Source organism: Anolis sagrei, chromosome 4, assembly GCF_037176765.1.
Source record: "Anolis sagrei isolate rAnoSag1 chromosome 4, rAnoSag1.mat, whole genome shotgun sequence".
Classification (NCBI taxonomy): Eukaryota; Metazoa; Chordata; class Lepidosauria; order Squamata; family Dactyloidae; genus Anolis; species Anolis sagrei.
The window spans coordinates 181,903,015-181,922,767 of record NC_090024.1 but is presented as its reverse complement, the minus strand read 5'-3'; the positions used below and the strand labels follow the sequence as shown (position 1 = coordinate 181,922,767).

The window sequence follows — 19,753 nt, the reverse complement described above, 5'->3', positions numbered from 1 at the left end:
GAAAACATAACTAGCAGGTATGAGGATTGAGTGCAGGGAAAGTAACAACTGCTTCTAGAATGACCACAATAAATTCCATAACTCATACTTGGTATGTCATTATACAGTGCCTTAAACCACTAGAGATTGGGATTTGGAACAACACTTAACAGTTTTGTTTTTAGTCTCCTGCCATCTAAATGTATTCAGTTATTTTGTGAAATAGAGATGAGAACCATACAGCCCTCCAGATGCTGGATTCCTCACCATTGGCTATGTTAGCTAGTACTTCTGGGACTTGAAGCACAGTAAAATATGAGGACCCCATGAATGCCACCCTTATATTGCATGTTAATCTGATAATGACCAGTATCAGATCTGACTCACTGTGACTGTTCTTATTTGTCAAATATTCAATGAAAAAACTGAGACTTTATATTCCCGTGTTTAACTCGGGGATAAAAGTATGGCTTTTTGACCCAGCATGGTTTGAATGGATGATAAAATGGCAGTTTCTGTCTCTGCTCCTATTCAGTTCTATTGACTGCTTTGTTCTCTTTCTCTGAATGTTAGTTGAAGGAGGACAGTACTGTCATAATCAGTGACCCGATTTATTAGTAATAAAATATGAAGAAACAAAATAAAACTTTTGAGGGAAAAGGTGCAAGCAACACCTGCGTAGTTTGCTGAAGTTTTGTTCATTTCTCTGGTAGGCTGTTATGGTGTAGCCCCTGAGAAGGCAACTGGAGACTGGAAGTGCTCTAGATGCAGAGCTAATGCTTTGGAAGAGGTAAGAATGTCTTGTTTAGCAACATTAAATTGTTTGCAGCTATAAGAAAGTTTTTGTAATGTATGTGTGTACATTAAAATGCTTCATTAACATTAGCAGAAATACTGTGAATTAGTTTCTGCCATGACCTTTATTGTAGATTATTGTAAGAATTGTGTCTGAGCAAAGTGCAGTTGATTCATTTTCACCCATATGCACTAACTAGCCCTCGGGTACAATAGCACTACTGACCACTTTTCATTGTCGGTATCTTGGACTGAGGGTGCATCCACACTATAGAATGAGTGCAGTTTGACACCACTTTAATTGGCATGGCTTAATTGCTATGGGACCATGGGAGCGGGAGTTTGGTGAGGCACCAGCTCTCTTTGGCAGAGAAGACTAAAGACTGTATAAAACTACAGTTACCATGATTCTGTAGAATGGGGCTGTGGCAGTTAAGTGGTGCCAATCTGCATTTATTCTATAGTATAGATGCACCCAGGGTCTTAGTTCACAGATAAAATACATGACACACTAGACAACATTTAGCTCAGCTCAGTCTACAGCAGGCCTGCACACCCTGTGGCCCTCCAGGTGCTCTGGACTTCAGCTCCCAGAATTCCTCACCATTGGACAAGCTGGCTAGGACTTCTGGAAGTTGGAGTTTTAAACACCTGGAGGACTACAGGTTGTGCTACAGCATCAACATTCTTGTGTATTTAGAGAGAATGGGAACATCATTTCACAAAGGGTGAAGGCAAAACTTTGAGATTTTCATGTTTATTGAATTTTGCCTTGGTAAAGTGATTCTTCTTTCTCTATCAGGATTGCTGTTTATGTTCACTTCGAGGAGGTGCACTTCAAAGAGCTAATGGCAACAAGTGAGTCCACAACAATAATCAAACATAATCAAGTTTTTTTCTTAGAATGTGTCAATTTATTTATCGAGTCATCAGCAACCAGTCAATTATATTACTGATATAACTGAGAATGTGTCAAGAAAGCAATAGATTCAGGTGGAGCATGCTCCTTTGGTATGTATAAGAGTAATTCCAAGGGTTGAAGAGGTACTTCGTGGGTCTTTGGAGGGTCACACACCTACCCATTCATTATGTTGTACACTGATCCCTGAAAACCTAATTTTGGGGGATTGAATTTTCCTTGGTTCAGAATGCCCTCTGGGAATCTCATGACATGCCCACTCCAAGGTCAAAGAAATGCTCTTTCTTAAACAGGAGATTAAACCTGAGTTTATTTGGAAAGGGTCAAAAATACAAAGGAGTGTGGAAAGTGCAAGGGCCTGAAAAACAGACTCGTTTTTTAGCTCACTTTCTCCTTGCCGTAGAACTAGTTCGGAAGAAGTTCATGCAGGCTAAACAGTTGCCTGTTTTTTGTACTTCATTGGTATTAAAATTGGTTTCTTCTGTGCTTCCTTTTTAAAGCAAGTGCTAACTAATGCTGGGTTTTTTTGTTTGTTTTTTTGTTTTGTTTTTCGTCAGGTGGGTCCACGTTATGTGTGCGGTGGCAGTTCTGGAGGCCAAATTTGTGAATATTGCAGAACGCAGTCCAGTAGATGTCAGCAAAATACCACTGCAGCGCTTCCGACTGGTAAGAAAGTAAATGAATCTCTTTCTGTGAATTGATGTGTTTTTTCCCCTGATTTGCACATTGAGATCCATTGGATTGTACAAGATGATAGAGTGGAGGGATCATCCAATATTTTAATTGTATTGTATTGGTTTTATTGTGAACTGCTTTGAATATCTCTTTGAGAGAGACAAAGGGGGAAATAAATCAATAAATATTCTTACTTACTTACTTACTTACTTACTTTATACCCCGCCTTTCTCCCCATGAGGACTCAAAACAGCTAACAATCCCACACTTTGGTCATAATTTTAAAAAAGGTTCAGAGCCAAATCTAGGAGAACCCCCACAGTGCAAACTTGCTTTTTCGGGGAGAATGTGATCCCATCTAACACAGACTGACTCTGTTTTCCCAGATCTGTCTTACAACTGACCGTGAGTACTTCTGGTCGGTTGTCTGGCTTAAGCTTCATTTTGTTTGCTCTCATCCAGTCCATTACATCTGCCCGGCACCAGTTTAGCACAGGAACTGCTCCCTTGGAATTAGGAAAGGAGGAATAGAGTTGGGTGTCATCTGTATATAGATAGCACCAGACTCCAAAACTCTGGATGACCTCTCCCAGTGGTTTCATGTATATGTTAAACAACATGGGGGACAATACTGAGCCCTGAGGGACCCTACAGGGCAGTGGCCAAGGAGTCGAACAGGAGTCCCCCAGCACCAGACTCTGAGACAATCTCTCCCAAGTCCCATCACAGAAAGGCTACCATGGTCGATAGAATCGAAAGTCGCTGAAAGGTCCAGGAAAACATAATAATTACACTGTCAACACACATTTGGTGCTTAAAATGTTAGCCCTATTTCTGGGTATATTTAACCTGCTGATTCCAAAAATGATGCCAGTTTCCCCCTATCTGCTCTAGTTTTTGAGATCTATAACATAGACATTATACCAGGCATCACCTGCTCACATAGAAAACCATGATAACCATATCTAAGAAACTAGAGCTGATATGGTCTATGCAGTACAATTTTCTGAATCAGTGCCTCAAATAACCCCAGGAATAAGCCAAAAAACCAAGACATCAAGAAAAAATGAGGAGGTCCCCCCCCCTATAATCTGTAATTTTTATACATAGAAGAAATATTAAAGTGTGGATTAGAAGTTAATATAAGTTGGATTTATATTTGAATTACAGTTTTGAAAGTTGCTCCAAAAATACATTTGGACTAGAATTATCAAATTATCATAAAGCATACAAAACAGTAACTTCATTTAAGTGAAACAGGTTTGGCTGACATATCAGATTAAGTTCTTCAGAGTTTTTACAGCTCCAGTGGATGTAATCTTGGCTCCTATTTGTCCAGTGTTGATGGATACTTTTCAATTTGTGCAGCCTGAGGATGTGGACAGAATTCTCTGTAGATGAGGGCAACCACATGTGCTCTAGATCCATATCCTTCTTGGTACATAAAACAGGCCAGAGAGGGATTGGTGGGGTGGGTCAGGAAGCACCAGTGTAAGATCTAGGAGGCCTGATGGACAGTGCACAATAACTGAAGTTTTTGTGGTATCTGGGCAGGATCCCTGCAGGCCTCAGGGAGGCTGTGACCGCGTCCATAAAAACTTTCCCTAGACCAGTCTTCTGTCTCCCATTTTTGAGCAAGGTACTGATGTGTGTGGTGGCTTCCTAACTCCAAAGGTTCCTAGATGAAGCGGGTTATCTAGACTCATTTCAATCTGGTTTCAGACCTGGTTATGGGACAGAGACTTCTTTGGTTACCTTGGTGGATGACCTACGCAGAGAACTGGATAGAGGGAGTGTGCCCTTGCTGGTTCCTGGGGTGCAGGTGCCAGAAAACCTTCCTAAACAAGAGCAATTGGAATGCATTGAGATGTAGAAAATATCTCCCTTACCAGACAGACTGACGACAATAGTTGTGTTTCAGCATGTTGTTCATTTATCCTTTTTCACTGTGTCTGTGTTTTGGTAGGATAAGGCAGAGAAGCATAGGTTTGCATCAATAGCTCCTGCTTCCAATAAATATGACACCAGTTGTTCTGGCTTTATCCCTATTGTGAACAACTCAAGGATAGAAAACCTTGTTTGTTTCTATTGCCTATTGAGCTATAGCCTCTGTGTCTGGAAGACATGACCTTTGTGCTATTTTTAGCCTCTCCCATTGCAAGTAAAAAACAATAAGATAACCTGCAATGGAATACTGCACAGCACACAGATAATATTCAAGAACTTAGATCTCCATGACTTAGTGCTATGTATGAAGATAACCTGAGCTGATAACAGTAGGAACAAAGAACAGGCATTTATGTGCTGCCTTTAGCAAAGAATGATAAAATGGAAATATCTGAAGATTTCTCTGTAGAGAAATAGGCCATAGGCTAGTAGAATATTATAAATAGGAGGCAAACTAAATACCATTAATGATCTGATTCTTCACTGGTTTTTTAGAAGACTATTGCAATAATCAATTGAACTAAAGTTTGGTGCATATATCCTACAATAAAATACAAGTCAGGACTCATAAACTAGCATACTTTGAAAGCCGTCTCTCTTTGTGTATGTATACTGCATACAGTCCTTTCACACTTTTTTCAGTTGAAAATATGTTGAGAATTATTACAGTATAGAGATGCAAAGAATTCAGAGAAAAAAGTGCTAATTCTTACAGTAATTTGGGGAAAATTGGCTCTTGCTGACTCCTCAGTGAAACTGAAATCTAAAGAAAGAAATGTGTCTGGTTTTAGTGTTAAGAAGAAAGATAAGAAATAGTTCTTAATCTTATCTAGCAACTTGATCAAAACTCTACACTTTTATGGAGAGTTCATGTTGAGGCTCAGCGTCTCGGCAGTGAATCTACTACCAGTTGCAGGAGAAGGAGGAGTGATGCTGAGTCAGAGCTGGATCAGCGTCAGCTGAAGCGCATTCGTGAAATCATTTTGGCCCCGAGCGATACAGAGGACTTTACAGGGTTCGGCCCTGAGGAGCTAGTAGAGTCAGATTACCGGGGAGTAAAGTGTGTTGCCAGTGAGTCTGACAGTGATGAAGACACCCTGAGTAAAAAGCTTAAAGATACAGCTGACAATTCCAGTTCAGGTGAATTGGAAGCCAGTAAGGGAGAAATGGAGGAGGAACTGGATTGGACTCTTGTTAAGAATATTAGGGACATATGCACCCAAGCTACGTCCAGTGACGAGTTCGAGGGATTCCAAGATACATGGAAGGCAGGTTCATCTTGGAATCGGCTTTGGACTACGCAACTGTTTACTGGACTTTGTTATTGCTCTGAACTCTACTTGATTAAGAAGCTGTTTTGATTTTGTGTTTGCCACACGCTCATGTTAACTCCTGGAAGTTAAGTCCTGAATGTTAAGTCCTGGAAGATCCGGAAGATCCGCTTATCTCCCTTTTGTTTACTTGCCTGAAGGCTCTTTTGTTTTGGTAATTAGCACTGCTGTTAAGTGCTCTTACTGATAGAGACTCATTAAAGACTTCTGTTAACCCTTTAATTGCTGTGTAAGACAATCTCTGGTACCTGAGTCACAACAGTTCATTTCTTATATAAGGGTCTATACTGACCTTTATACTATTGATAACACTCTTCTAAGTCAGAAAACCAATTATAGCATTTTGCCTCCATCAGTGTAAAGAGGTGATAAACTGGTCAAGGATTCTTTGATCAACATCATCAATTTGTCCATTTTCACATATAACTACAAGAATTGAGCTGTCACTTTCCTGCATTTTTGTATTACACCCATCCTGCACTTTGGGGCTAGGCAAAGAGAGGCAGAGTGGTACAGTAATGAGCCCTTTAATTACACTGGTGATGAAAAAAATTGCCCAGGATTTTCTAAGACTGTTTGCAAGCCTCTAGTGATATACATTCAGAAACATCATGATCTCAACTTCAAATATGTAATATGTAGACTAATTAGCATTCATTATAACTCCCTGCGTATCCGGTTATTTAGACCAGCTGGTCCTGTTGTGTTATAATACCATGATCACAATACTGAATGTATCTATTCACAGAAATGTGTCTTCTGCAAGAAGCGACGGAAGAGAACTGCTGGCTGTTGCATGCAATGCTCTCATGGCCGCTGTCCTACATCCTTCCATGTCAGTTGTGCACAGGCAGCTGGAGTCATGATGCAGCCTGATGACTGGCCATTTGTGGTCTTTACAACTTGCTTCAGACACAAGATCCCATCCCAAGCAGAGGCAAGTCAGTTTAGATTTGCATGTATGTTGTGCATGTATGATCTGTTACTTGTAAACCCATTAATCAGCTTAATCGGCATTAAAAATCAGAACATCACAATCAATGTTATTTCTGTATTTCTGTTTATAAATGAAAGTTTTAAAAACCCATAATGATTCTGTAATGTTTATATTATAATATAAATAAGTAATGTTTAAAAATTACATAAATTACATCTTAGCTATGATCTAGTAGGAATTGGCCAAACATGCAGCAGTGTACCAGAAAAGCATTGGACTTATAGGAATGGAATGCTTAACTTTAGAATTCTGAAAAAAAGTTTGTGGAAATTTTCAGTTGAGGAGATCGGTGTGTAGAAAATGCACTGAAGCATGTTTTCCCTATGTGATCTTTCCCACCTAATGATAGTTTTTCCCTTCCTCTACGAGCTCTACAGGATGTTGTTACATGTTTTTCCCTATGTGATCTTTCCCACCTAACGGTAGCTTTTCCCTTCCTTAGCGAGCTCTACAGGATCTTGTTGTGGGGCAGGCAGTTATCAGCAAGCACAAGAATGGGCGTTTCTACCAGTGTGAAGTGATCAATCTGACCAAGGAAACCTTTTATGAGGTCAACTTTGATGATGGCTCCTTCAGTGACAACCTATACCCAGAAGACATTGTGGTATGCTATGATATAATAAGGGATTTGATCCCCTAGAGCAGAGCTTTCCAAACTGTGTTATGACACTTTAGTGTGTCATCTGCAATATGTAGGTGTGTTGTGCAAATGTAACAAAAAAGCTCTGAATCTGTGTGAAAGGAGCAGTAAGTCATATATTTTTAAAACATAAATGAAATGCAGTATGTTGTTTCTCCATACAGTTCATTATTGCAGTTTATGTGTAAACTTATAAGGGGCTTACTAGTAAAACTAAATTACTGTGTCACTAAATGATATATGTCTAAAAAGTGTGTTGCCAACCTGAAATGGAATCTCTTCCCTAAATGGTAAATAGTTCTTGGAAATACCATCTTACATAAGATTTGCTATATTCTTAAAGTGTTGCTCTTCTACTGAACTGTTTATAAATAAGAGGTGAAGAAAATGCAGTTCATTGGCGATACGTAGAACCTCAACACCTTTCTGTAAACCACATCCTCTTATTTTTAAACAATTGATTGAAAAATTGTCCACAAAATGCTGTCAAATGCTATTTTGAGTGCTTTTATGTCTTCAGAAAACCCAGTCCCTGAAATTGATTACAGTTGATAAAATGTGATATGGAGTTGTTTGTTCTTACTACTCTATCTTCATTAGTGTCATCCTTACAAGTTCAGGAGTGTAGCTATGTGCCTGTTGTAATAAGTTGATAAGACACGGGCCCATGATTTATGACATAGATCTAAAAGTTATCCAAGAAATAATGTTCTCTGTTTAACATGAAATCTGGCAAGAATTTAATGCTAATTGGGGATCCCTATTATCTCTTATCTTAGAATCTGTCATCTCCCTCTTTTTCTTTCCCAAACTACATACAGTCATTCAGATGGTATTTTCTTTTTTAAGTCTTTTTTAAGCCAAGGGCCACTTCACAGTCCTTCAGACTGTTGGGGGTCTGAACTATTGTTTGAAAAAAAACATGAGCAGTTCCTATGCACACTGCACATATAATATTTAAAACATGAAATAACAAGACAATATTTTAAGTGAATAACAATTTTAAGCAGCATAAACTTACCAGTCTTTCAGTGGGAAGTGTGGACCTACTTTTGGCTGATGAGATAGTCAAGTTAATTAGGATTGTTGGTGTTATGTGCCTTCAAGTTGTTTCGGACTTAGGGTGGCACTAAGTCTAAATTTTAGGGTGAGGTCTAGGTAAATTACCTTGGAGGGGTGCATCTGGCCCGTGGGCCTGAGTTTGGGGACCCCTGTTCTACAGGGTCAAATACTCCAGATGATATTTCTTTAATCATTTTTCAGCAGCTAATTTTTATCTTTCCCATTTTTTCCATGTAAACAGAGTCGAGATTGTGCCCAACTGGGTCCTCCAGCGGCAGGAGAAGTTGTTCAAGTGAGGTGGACAGATGGACAGATCTATGGAGCTACATTTGTAGCCTCACATGTCATCCAGATGTACCAGGTAAGCAAGCGGAAATTAAGAGGTTTAACTTCCATCTAATCTCTCCCTATTTGTTATGTGCTTTTTGCACAAGAAGATGGGATGACGTATCCCAAGAAAGAATGAGTCACAGAGTTGTTGTCTTTTATCATTTAAAAGCTTTATTCTTTTTTCTGGGAGTTTAGGTTGAATTTGAAGATGGATCTCAACTGATGGCAAAGAGGGATGATGTGTACACACTTAATGAAGAGCTTCCCAAAAGAGTGAAATCCCGACTGGTAAGAAAAGGAGCAGGGGAGTCTATTTCATGTAGTACTTTCAAACAGAGAAACCAAAATTTATCATTTGGTATTTGGATTTCTCTTCTGTGTCTGGGATTTTTCCTTTTGAAGTGGCTTAGAGCAGGCATGGGCAAACTTTGGCCCTCCAGGTGTTTTGGACCAACTCCCATAATTCCTTACAGTTGGTAAATTGGCTGGGATTTTTGGGAGTTGAAGTCCAAAACACCTGGACTGGCTTAGAGGCACATGTTACATTTACTAATTATGATTGCATGCATCAGCTGAGCATATAGCATTATCTCCCTGCTAGGTGCTTTACTGTCCTCAAAAAGGAGATAGTAGATAGTGGAACACAGATGAGAAATCCTAAGGTATTTTAATTCTTCCTTGGAAAAAAGCTTCCAACAACTAGTCATCTGATGAGTTGGAGGGTCAGACATCTGGAGGGCCACAAGTTTGGCATGTCTGCCCTGCACTCATGACTTATGAAGTGCCATGTGGCTTCTAGCTCTGGCAAGAAATTCTGACCGATGTGTAAACATTATGAACAATTTCAAAGCTGCTGTAACTTGCACTCAGTTCTGAACACTCTATGAATACAGTTGGCCACATTCAGGGGTCAGGGGCACAGGGCCCCATGAAAGTGGGAAAACTGAATATCACAACCACACTCCCAGCATGCCTGGTAAGAGACTTCTGTCAGTTGCACCAGTTCATCACTCCCTTTCTCACTTTGTTATCAGGATGCCTTTAGCAAATTCCTCACCTCACACCTCTTCCTCTCAGTATTCTCCTCTCAAGCTCCTGTCCTTCCGAAGAGGTCAGCCAGATTTTAAACCCTTTGTAGCTCATCAATATCTTAGACCCACACCTCTTCCTCCCAGTCCTCCCCTCTCACGTTCTTCTCTTTCCAAAAAAAGTAACCAGATAGTTAAACAGTTTTCCAGCCCCCCAGTATTGATAGCCACACCTCGCCCTCCCATTCCTCTCCAGAATACAACCCTGATTGGAAGAAGCTTGACTGGATAAGTGACTCTTCTTCTTATGGGTCTCAGGATTCGCAGTCTAAATTGGAGCATACTCTTATTGTTCCCATAAGATACAGCATTTTAATACTATTTTCCTATATACAGTAAAAGTATTCCATATAGATTTTTTGATATTGGTTTTAGATTGTGGCTATTGCTATATGTAATCCTTGATCATTAAATAGTAGACATATCATTAAAAAATTTTCCTACGTTTAAAATTCATTTCCTAAGCAGCCCATATATTTTAGGGACAAGGAAGCTTAACTGACATACTTTGAAAGCCATGGAATCACTGTTTGTGTAAAACTTAATCAAATCTCATTCTGTCAGCACTGTCCTTTTGGGGGGAATTGGGTGCCATTCTTATCAATGACAATCTTGGTTTTCTTTCTTTTCCAGTCTGTTGCCTCTGACATGCGCTTCACAGAAATCTTCACAGAGAAAGAGGTGAAACAAGAGAGGAAAAGACAGAGGGTGATCAACTCACGTTACCGGGAGGATTACATTGAGCCTGCATTGTACCGGGCCATTATGGAGTAGAATCAAGAGTGGTTACCCACCAATGGATCCCAGCACTCCAACACAGCAGAGGCCAAACAGACTGTCTTCACATCCAGGGTTTTGTTTTTTTGAGATAAACTTGCCTGATTTCTGCAGCACCTTGATGGTAGTTGTCAGATAATGAAATGGATTTGGCTGTCCTGATAGACTCCTAAGTGCAGGACATGGGAGCATTTCTTTAAGTTCCCGAATCAGTTGGTTCACACCAGCTTGATGGCTGCACCTTTGACACTGAGATTTTGCGCATGAACTCTTCTCAGCCAGAGGCCTCTTTTCAGTATCATCATAGGAAGCAAGCCAGACAGCAACAACGCTACATGTACACCGTGGAAATATCATTGGATTGAATGCCTGGTTCTGGAGCGTTTCCTAACTCACTTTACCTGCAGAAAGTTGGCAGTGGCCCTGGTCCTTGACAATGACTCCCTTTTTATATTTATAACTGTTTTTGTCATGAGCACGTGTTTTTTTTAATTATCGCCTTCCTGAGGATACAGTTGAAGGAGAGGGAGGGGCACAGATTAGCTTTCTTTAGTTCCAATTTCCCAAACCTTTGATTAAGCTTTTTGTCCCTATTTTGTATTCAAAGACTTATTTACTCATTGCTTAATTGTAATAGTATATGCCTATGTAATAGGAAACTGTTTGGAGCCATTTTAGCATTGTGCATTTTTCAGGCAAGGGAATCCTGGAAAGTGCCCTTCCTTATAAGGACTGCAGGAATTCCAGACCCTGCTCCTCTTAAGAACACCACAAGTTAAGCCCAAGTATGCAGCAAAGATGTTTTGGAATATTATCTTTCATCTCACAGGTAGTGGCTTCAGTTTATGGAATAACTGGTATTTCCATTCAGAAGCTTTGCACTGCTTTTGTCCACAGCCACACTGTTAAGAATAGCAGTAGAACATATATGAATTTACTCCAATCCTATTTGAGGAAGAGCTGGAGGAAGGCCAAGAGGTGTAATTTCATGGTTCAGTGGCTTCCATGCTATATAGCTATGGAAAAATATTTTATTCAGATATGTTACAGAAAAAATACAAAGTTTGTTTTGTAACGATAAATGTGCTTTTGGAGCTACCGTGAAAATACTGAGTAGCTCACATGATTGTTGACATAAATATACTTTTTTTAGCAAAGATGTAGTGCTCTACTTTCCCAACCAGGTAGTACTGAATATTAATAATATTATTCAGCATATTTCTAGGGGTGGTGACCTTGTTAGGCAGCGGAGTATAGAAGTCTTTTCTTAGGCAGAGGAGGTGTGTAATACCAATGGTTTTGGTTAGCTATGCTGCAGACTAAATTGTAATTTCTAAAAAGCAATTCATCCTAAATTTGAAAGGTTTTCAGCCTACATCTATAATGAAGACCTTTTTGCTGGCTCTTCTTTCCCTTTAATAAGTTGGAATTCTGGATGCATCCAGAATAAGAGGGGGGATGCAAATATTAGTAATCAGTGTTTACCTATTCCGTGTATTACTGTACAATTTCAACTGGTAACATTCTCTGGGATTTGAATTGTTTTTAGAAGCACAGTGTATGTGAGATTCTCCTTTGAAATAGTGTTTGTTGCATAACAGATATGATGACACACACATCCTGCGAATTATAAAATCATAGCAAGCGAGAGTTCACATTCACTTCTCTCTGTGGCTGCCTGGGTGGCACATTCTCAGGCGAGTGAATCTGACTGTGAATATCTTTTTGTTTCCTTCCTACCTTTATCAAGTGTTTTGTCCCATCTTGTTGGGGCTAGAAAGCATACTTTGGGGATACTTTGGTGTTGGGCAAAAGCCATGTCAAGTAATATATATCCTCTGACAGTATTGTTCTGATTCCCTCAGGTATGTTCTTACTTATTAGCAGAGGCACATTGTCTGAATCTGGAGGTTATTGCTGTCCAATCTAGAGGCTATTGCATTTCGAGCATCCTGAGTCATGAAGGATTGTGTTTTCGGAACATCTTGCTCAGCAACATTGAACTGTGCAACATGATATACATTGAAATCCTTCTGTTGGCTTAAGTCTAAATGTGCTTCATTTGTCATTTTGCCTCAGCTTTAGGAATGAATTTTTCTTTATTTATTCTGAAACTGAATCACAACTTTAAACAGCAAGGCAAGAAACATAGGAGACTTTTCCTGATCCAAATTATGTTTTCATTGAAAATGAAAATGGGCATATTTAACCACAATAATATATATGCTTTGATTATAACTGTACAGTGGGCCTTTGTATAGGTTTTTATGAATCCATATCAGGTTGAATACATCAGTCCGCTCTGAAATTGTATTTATCTTCTAGAGTAGGGGAAAAATAAAATATTAGTCTGGTATGGATTAAGTGTAAACCTAAGATTTTAAAAATAATGTGCAAAAATATGTAAATGCTTATACATACTGGGTAATCCAACACACTTTGTGAGATAAGTAAAAAATCTTGTCAAGATTTTACCAAAAGCCTTTTCTCTCCCAAATGCCCTTTTCTCTCTGGAGAGTGCATTTGTTGCTTTCATTCAGATCAACGAGCTACATTTATTTGTCTCAACTCAGACTACATCAGTGTAATAGCAAACTGAGAGTCCGTTTTTCACTGATTGTCAATGAATTTTATATCTGATGCAATAACGGAGAAATTCCTCCTTGATATTTTAATAGGCTTTTAAGGAGTCAAACTCCATTTTGGTACCATATCTCACCCCCCACCCCAACCTACCCGCCCCCCAAACATGTTCAGTTCAGTAAAAAGCTCTGAAGTAAGATACAGCAGACTCGGTATGAATTGTAAGAGCAAGATGAACTCAGTGATATAGATGTAAGCTTCCATTATGATGCCCTTTTCCAAATTGGGACTCCAATAATTTTTGACCTGTTTGAAATAGTACTGGTTTTGAAATGCCGATGTGAGATGGATACAAGATAGGCAGCTTTTATGTATTGTTTTCATCCTGATCTAGTAATATAATTTTGAACTAGAATCAACTGATTAAATCTAAAACACTTTAACTTTGAAAGCATTGTGTCTTTAATTGCACTTGTAAATCTCATACCTGTCCAGGATTTCCCTTTTTTGCGATAGTATCTTTCTGACATGGTCTATTGGTCACAGTCCATGCTTAATAAGAAGTGTTTTTCTCTCCTCCCATCCAACCAAGCTATATTATACAACAATCAATTCAGTGTGAAGAGGTCATATTTACACTTTGACATACCTTTAGAAAGTCCATGATTTAGTCCCACAATTCCTGATAGGCATCTCCCCACACGGACCTCTTTAGGAAGTTGGAATGAGGAATAAGAAAGACATTGTGAAGATGGAAATTTTCTTCCATTTTCCCTGCTTATCACCTTGGAAATGAAATGCAACAAACAAAACAGTAGAAGCTTATTACTTTGAAGATGAAATGCAGCAAACAAAACAGTAGAATTATAGTGCAGAATCACAAACGTATAATTTTTGAACTAACCTATAGTTTGGTAACACTAAACGGTGCAACATAAGGTATGTAAATGGGCTAAGAAAGAAGACTTAGTTATTTCAAGAATTCTGAGTTTTCTGATGTGTAAGACAAAAGTTATATTAACAACCAACATTCAAATGTCTCAGCCCTTCAGTGTACCTAAGTCTAGAGCATTTCTGATGTGTTTTAAGTGATCTAATTTTCCACTGATTGCTCCTATCTTTCATTTCCCCCTCAAAATAGACTTAAGACCAAAAAGTGGGGAAGCACTTTACTTGCCTGTCACCCCACTCCTTCCAAGAAAGGTAAAAGGTAAAGGTTTCCCTGACATTAATTCTAGTGTCTGACTCTGGGGCCTGAGGCTCATCTCCATTTCTAAGCCGAAGAGCCAATGTTGTCTGTAGACACCTCCAAGGTCATATAGCCGACATGATTGCATGGCGGTACCTATTGATCTCACATTTGCATGTTTTTGAACTGCTAGGTTGGCAGGAGCTGGGGCTAACAGTGGGAGCTCACCTTGCTCTCCGGATTCAAACTTCCAACCTTTTGGTCAGCAAGCTCAGCGGTTTAACCCACTGCGCCACCAGGGGCCCCAGAAAGCAAGCATATATTTCTGAGAAGAGAAATAAAACAGCAGGAGGAAATACATGCTAGAGATATAAGAGGCACTGCAATTATTTTCCTTAATAGCAAGTTAAAGATAGGAAAATATACATTGCATGTTTCATCATAAGTTTTTTTAATGCTTATAAGAATGTGTAGGCATACAATAACATCAGGAGAGCAGGAAGAATATCACTAAAGTGTTGACTACACAATGCATATTTCTGTTATAATTTGGCAAAAATACTAAAAAAAAATTCCACATGTTCCATCTTAACCAGTAATGCATATGTACTATCAGCATCACTACAGACCATCTGTAATGTGGCAGGGTGGAAGGTGATTATCCACATTTATAAGACATTATAAAATATACAAGCTTAAGACAATGCGAGCAACTTTTAAGTGAACTATAGTTCAGTCAGTAGTGCAAATTCTGTGCAGCCACATCTACACAATAAATCGAAGCCTTGGATACATCCCAACATGTTGTGGATTGTTCCTCCATAGACATGAAGATAAATAATTGAGGTGACGCATGAGGTAAAGGTAAAGGTTTCCCCTGACATTACTTCTAGTCGTGTTCCACTCTGGGGGGGTCGTGCTCATCTCCATTTTTAAGCTGAAGAGCCGGTGTTGTCCTTAGATACCTCCTAGGTCATGTGACCAGCATAAATGCATGGAGCACTGTTACCTTCCAGCAGAAGCGGTACCTACTGATCTCACATTTGCATGTTTTTGAACTGCTAGGTTGGCAGAAGCTGGGGCTAACAGTGGAAGTTCACCCCACTCCCTGGATTTGAACTGCCAACCTTTCAATCAGCAAGTTTAGCAGCTCAGCAGTTTAACACGCTGCGCCACCAGGGATCCAGAGTCACAACATAGGACTGAGGCAAGCTTTGGAACAAAACTGCCTGACGGGAGAGGGGACAACACTCATAACACTACCATTACTTTTGTTCCTGGATTATAAATGTCATTTCCTAATTGGTTCTATCATTTAAATCATGGAAAAGGTTTATTAAATTGTAAACTTCGTTTTTGTAGGACATCCCGCAGCACATTTTGGTACAGTTTTTCAATGAATATGGATCTCTCAGGGTTTCGACCAATTCAACATAGTTGGTGGCAAAAAATAAGTTCCTGGAGTATAACAATTACTTTCAAAGCAAGTACTGCACAATTGAACAGGAATAACATTTTCGAACCAGGAACAGAAAAACTAAAATTTTGTTACATTGTTTAATAGAAAGAGCATATACTGGCATGTGGGGGATAACCAATAGCTTGTGGGCAGCTCTTCTGGATAAGTGCCAATCCTTCATTTCCTCTTCTAACAAAGAACTGTGCTCTTAATATTGTTTGTCTTGGTTCTGCAGTTCTGTTGATCATTTCTTCATTGTCTAGTGTGCATTCATAAGAAGACCTACAAGTCACTCTACACACCTTCACAGGAACATACGAGAAGCTCGACCACTCAATGAACATCAAAAAACCAAAGTACTCTTCCAGCAGTCACCAGCCAATTCCTCTCCAATGCCAGAAATCCAGCTTAATGGTGTAACATTAGAAAATGTTGACCATTTCCGCTACCCCAGCAGCCACCTCTCCACAAAAGTCAACATTGACACTGAAATACACCACCTGAGCTCTGCGAGTGCAGTATTTTTCCAAATGAAACAGAGCGTGTTTGAGGATATCCATAGGGAGACCAAGGTGCTTGTTTATAAAGCTATTGTCCTTCCAACCCTGCTCTATGCCTGCGAAACATGGACTGTTTACAGAAGTGATACACAACTGGAACGATTCCATCAGTGCTGCCTCCAAAAAATCCTGCAAATCTCTTGGGAAGACAGGCGGACAAATGTCAGTGTGCTGGAAGAAGCAAAGACCACCAGCACTGAAGCAATGGTCCTCTGCCATCAACTCTGCTGGACTGGCCACATTGTCCGAATGCCCGATCACCGTCTCCCAAAGCAATTACTCTACTCTGAACTCAAAAACAAAAAACGGAATGTTGGTGGACAGGAAAAGAGATTTAAAGATGGGCTTAAAGCCAACCTCAAAAACTGTTGCATAGACACCGAGAACTGGGAAGCCTTGAGCATTCTAACTGGAGGTCAGCTGTAACCAGCAGTGCTGCAGAATTCGAAGAGGCATTAATGGAGGGTGAAAGGAAGAAACGTGCCAAGAGGAAGACGCATCAAGCCTACCCTGACTGGGACCACCTTCCATCTAGAAACCGATGTCCTCACTGCGGGAGAACATGCGGATCAAGAATAGGGCTCCACAGCCACCTATGGACTCACCGCCAAGACACCATATCTGGAGGACCATCATCCTCGAGCTATGAGGGATCACCTAAGTAAATGTTATGCTTCTACTAAGCACTTATTTATATCAAGTCCCCACAAACACAACTTGTAGTATTTAATTAAAAATTAGAGAGAGCTGCAAATGTGGATGGTTTGGCAACCTGCTTAGGGACTAGGCCAGCTCTGAAGCTGCCTGTTCTGCTTCTTGCAGAATATAGAAAGAATTACGGTACATAAAACATCATCAGCCTGCCACTTGCCCAGGGTATGAACATAAACTCAGGTTTTGTCTTCTCAGCTCCTGTGTGAGGCCCAGGCAGAGCTGAAGGGAGACTAGCACAGTAGACTTCTGTCCTTGTAGTAGAGAAGTGGGAGGAAAGCCAACAAGAGCTGCTATAGAGGGATAAGGGAGCTCAGGGCTAGGAAGGTGAATAGTGTACTTATTACAGCTGAACATGTATCTCCTTTTAATCTTTTAAACTTTTAAAAAGGAAAATTGATCAAGAGTTTATTATTCCTACATATTGCAATAATTTTATTACATTAGCTATTTATCATAACTTCACAAATCATAAACCCAAGGGGGAAGTATGAGAAATAAATAGTGCTCCACAAAGTTCATAATTACATAGCTTCATGAAACAGCCTCCATCCTGCTTGCTGCACACGTGGGGCCAAATGTAATCTGTATCATTGTGCAATTTGGCAGCTTTCTTGCTTCACTGTTCCTGGTTTAGGCTGTGCATTTTCCAGGCTGCCCGAAATTGCTTCAACACATTTTAAGACTGGCAGGAATAAGGCAAAGGGAAAGACGATTGGTCAATATTGCAATTCTTCCTGCAGTCTTCTTCTAGAGCAGAGGTTCTCAAACTAAGGCCCGGGGGCTGGATACGGCCCTCCAAGGTCATTTACCTGGCCCTCGCTCAGGGTCAACCTAAGTCTGAAACGACTTGAAAGCACACAACAACAACAACAACAACAAAATACTAATAAGTTTATATTTGTTAAAATTGTTCTTCATTTTAATTATTGTATAGTTTTTAATTTATTCATTTTTTTTCAAATTATAATCCAGCTCTCCAACAGTTTGAGGGACTGTGACCTGGCCCTCTGTTTAAAAAGTTTGAGGACCCCTGTTCTAGAGCGTGAAATAATAATTCCTTCCCACAGCCCTGAGACCTGCCAAGAGAAGGTTTTTTTTAAATAAGTAACAATGTTTATTTACTTGTTTCAAAACATTTCACATAATACAGTTATCTTGTTCCATCATCTATTCCCAAGTCTGTACTGCCTCCACCTCTAAACCATCATTGACAATATAGCTCTGTCAGTTCTATACGACTTCTTATTCTAGTTTCATCCACTTTTTGAGAAAGTTAATAGGGAACTATGGACCTCCAAATGTAAACTATGGCACCCTTCATCCTAAATAATTGCCTGTGCTGTTTGGTACCAAAGATTACTGGGGCTTAACATATTCTAAAGAAATAGAGGCTCCACACCTTTCACTAAAGTTTCAACCTGTTGCCATCCAGGTGTTTTGGACTTCAGCTCTCTATTTATTTATCGTATCAGGAGAGAACCAATGTATTTGAGAAAACACAAAGTTTAAAAACTTGGTATTGCATTAAATGCCCTTTGACAAGTAGCTGGCCACTTGGAGTGCCTCTGGTGTTGCTATAAGCAGGTCATCCATTGTGCATGTGGCAGGGCTCAGGTTGCATTGTAGTAAGTGGTCTGAGGTTTGCTCTTCTCCACACTCGGATGTCGTGAACTCCACTTCGTAGCCACATTTCTTAAGGTTGGCTCTGCATCTCATGGTGCCAGAGTGCAGTCTGTTCAGTGCCTTCCAAGTTACCCAGTCTTCTGTGTGTTCAGGAAAGAGTCTCTCATTTGGTAGCAGCCATGGATTGAGATTCTGAGTTTTAGCCTGCCACTTTTGGACTCTCACTTGCTGAGGTGTTCCTGCTAGTATCTCTGTAAATCTTAGAAAACTATTTCTTGATTTAAGGCATTGGCATGCTGGGTGATATCTGAGTAGGGGGTGGGCCGGAGATGTCACTGCCTTAGTCCTTTCATTACTGGCTGCTACTTCCCGGTGGATGTCAGGTGGTGCAATACCGCCTAGACAGTGTAATTTCTCCAGTGGTGTAGGGCGCAGACAGCCTGTGATAATGCGGCATGTCTCATTAAGAGCCACATCCACTGTTTTGACATGGTGAGATGTGTTCCACACTGGGGGCATGCATACTCAGCAGCAAAGCACAAGGGCAGATATCTTCATTGTATCTGGTTGTGACCCCCAGATTGTGGCAGTCAGCTTTCATATGATATTGTTTCTAGCGCCCATTTTTTGCTTGGTATTCAGGCAGTGCTTCTTGTAGGTCAGAGAATGGTCCAGGGTAACTCCCAGGTATTTGGATGTGCTGCAATGCTCCAGTGGAATTCCTTCCCAGGTAATCCTCAGAGCTCCCATAATTCCTGTCCATTGCAGAAGCTGGCAAGGGCTTCTGGGAGTTGGAGGCACAAACACCTGGAGGGCTACAGGTGGAAGAGGCCTGCCCTAGGGACTCTGTAAAAGTGTTTCCTGTTTGGATATATACTTTAAATATGTTTTAATTGTTTTTAATTGTGATTTTTTAAAATACTGTTTATATTAATTCTGTTTTAATGTTTGCATATTTGTATATATTATTTATTTTATTTATTATTTTATTATTAAAATTGTATGCTAATGCTTTTATGTTAAGCCGCTTTGAGTCTCCTTCGGGAGAGATAAAGCGGGGTAATAATAATAATAATAATAATAAT

The 19,753-nt window shown here is 39.9% G+C and overlaps 1 protein-coding gene across 2 annotated transcripts in view; it reads left to right on the top strand.

The window, feature by feature from the left end:
• The window catches only part of KDM4A (lysine demethylase 4A), a 31,610-nt gene extending 18,036 nt beyond the window's left edge, over positions 1-13,574 (top strand). For both annotated transcript variants that reach the window (XM_067467923.1, XM_067467924.1), the window contains exons 15-22: positions 693-769; positions 1,577-1,632; positions 2,251-2,359; positions 6,395-6,583; positions 7,086-7,247; positions 8,587-8,706; positions 8,871-8,963; positions 10,397-13,574. In XM_067467923.1, the coding sequence (XP_067324024.1) occupies positions 693-769; positions 1,577-1,632; positions 2,251-2,359; positions 6,395-6,583; positions 7,086-7,247; positions 8,587-8,706; positions 8,871-8,963; positions 10,397-10,537 (947 nt within the window). In that variant the 3' untranslated portion in view covers positions 10,538-13,574. The remainder of the gene's footprint in view (positions 1-692; positions 770-1,576; positions 1,633-2,250; positions 2,360-6,394; positions 6,584-7,085; positions 7,248-8,586; positions 8,707-8,870; positions 8,964-10,396) is intronic.
• The last annotated feature ends 6,179 nt before the right edge of the window (positions 13,575-19,753 follow it).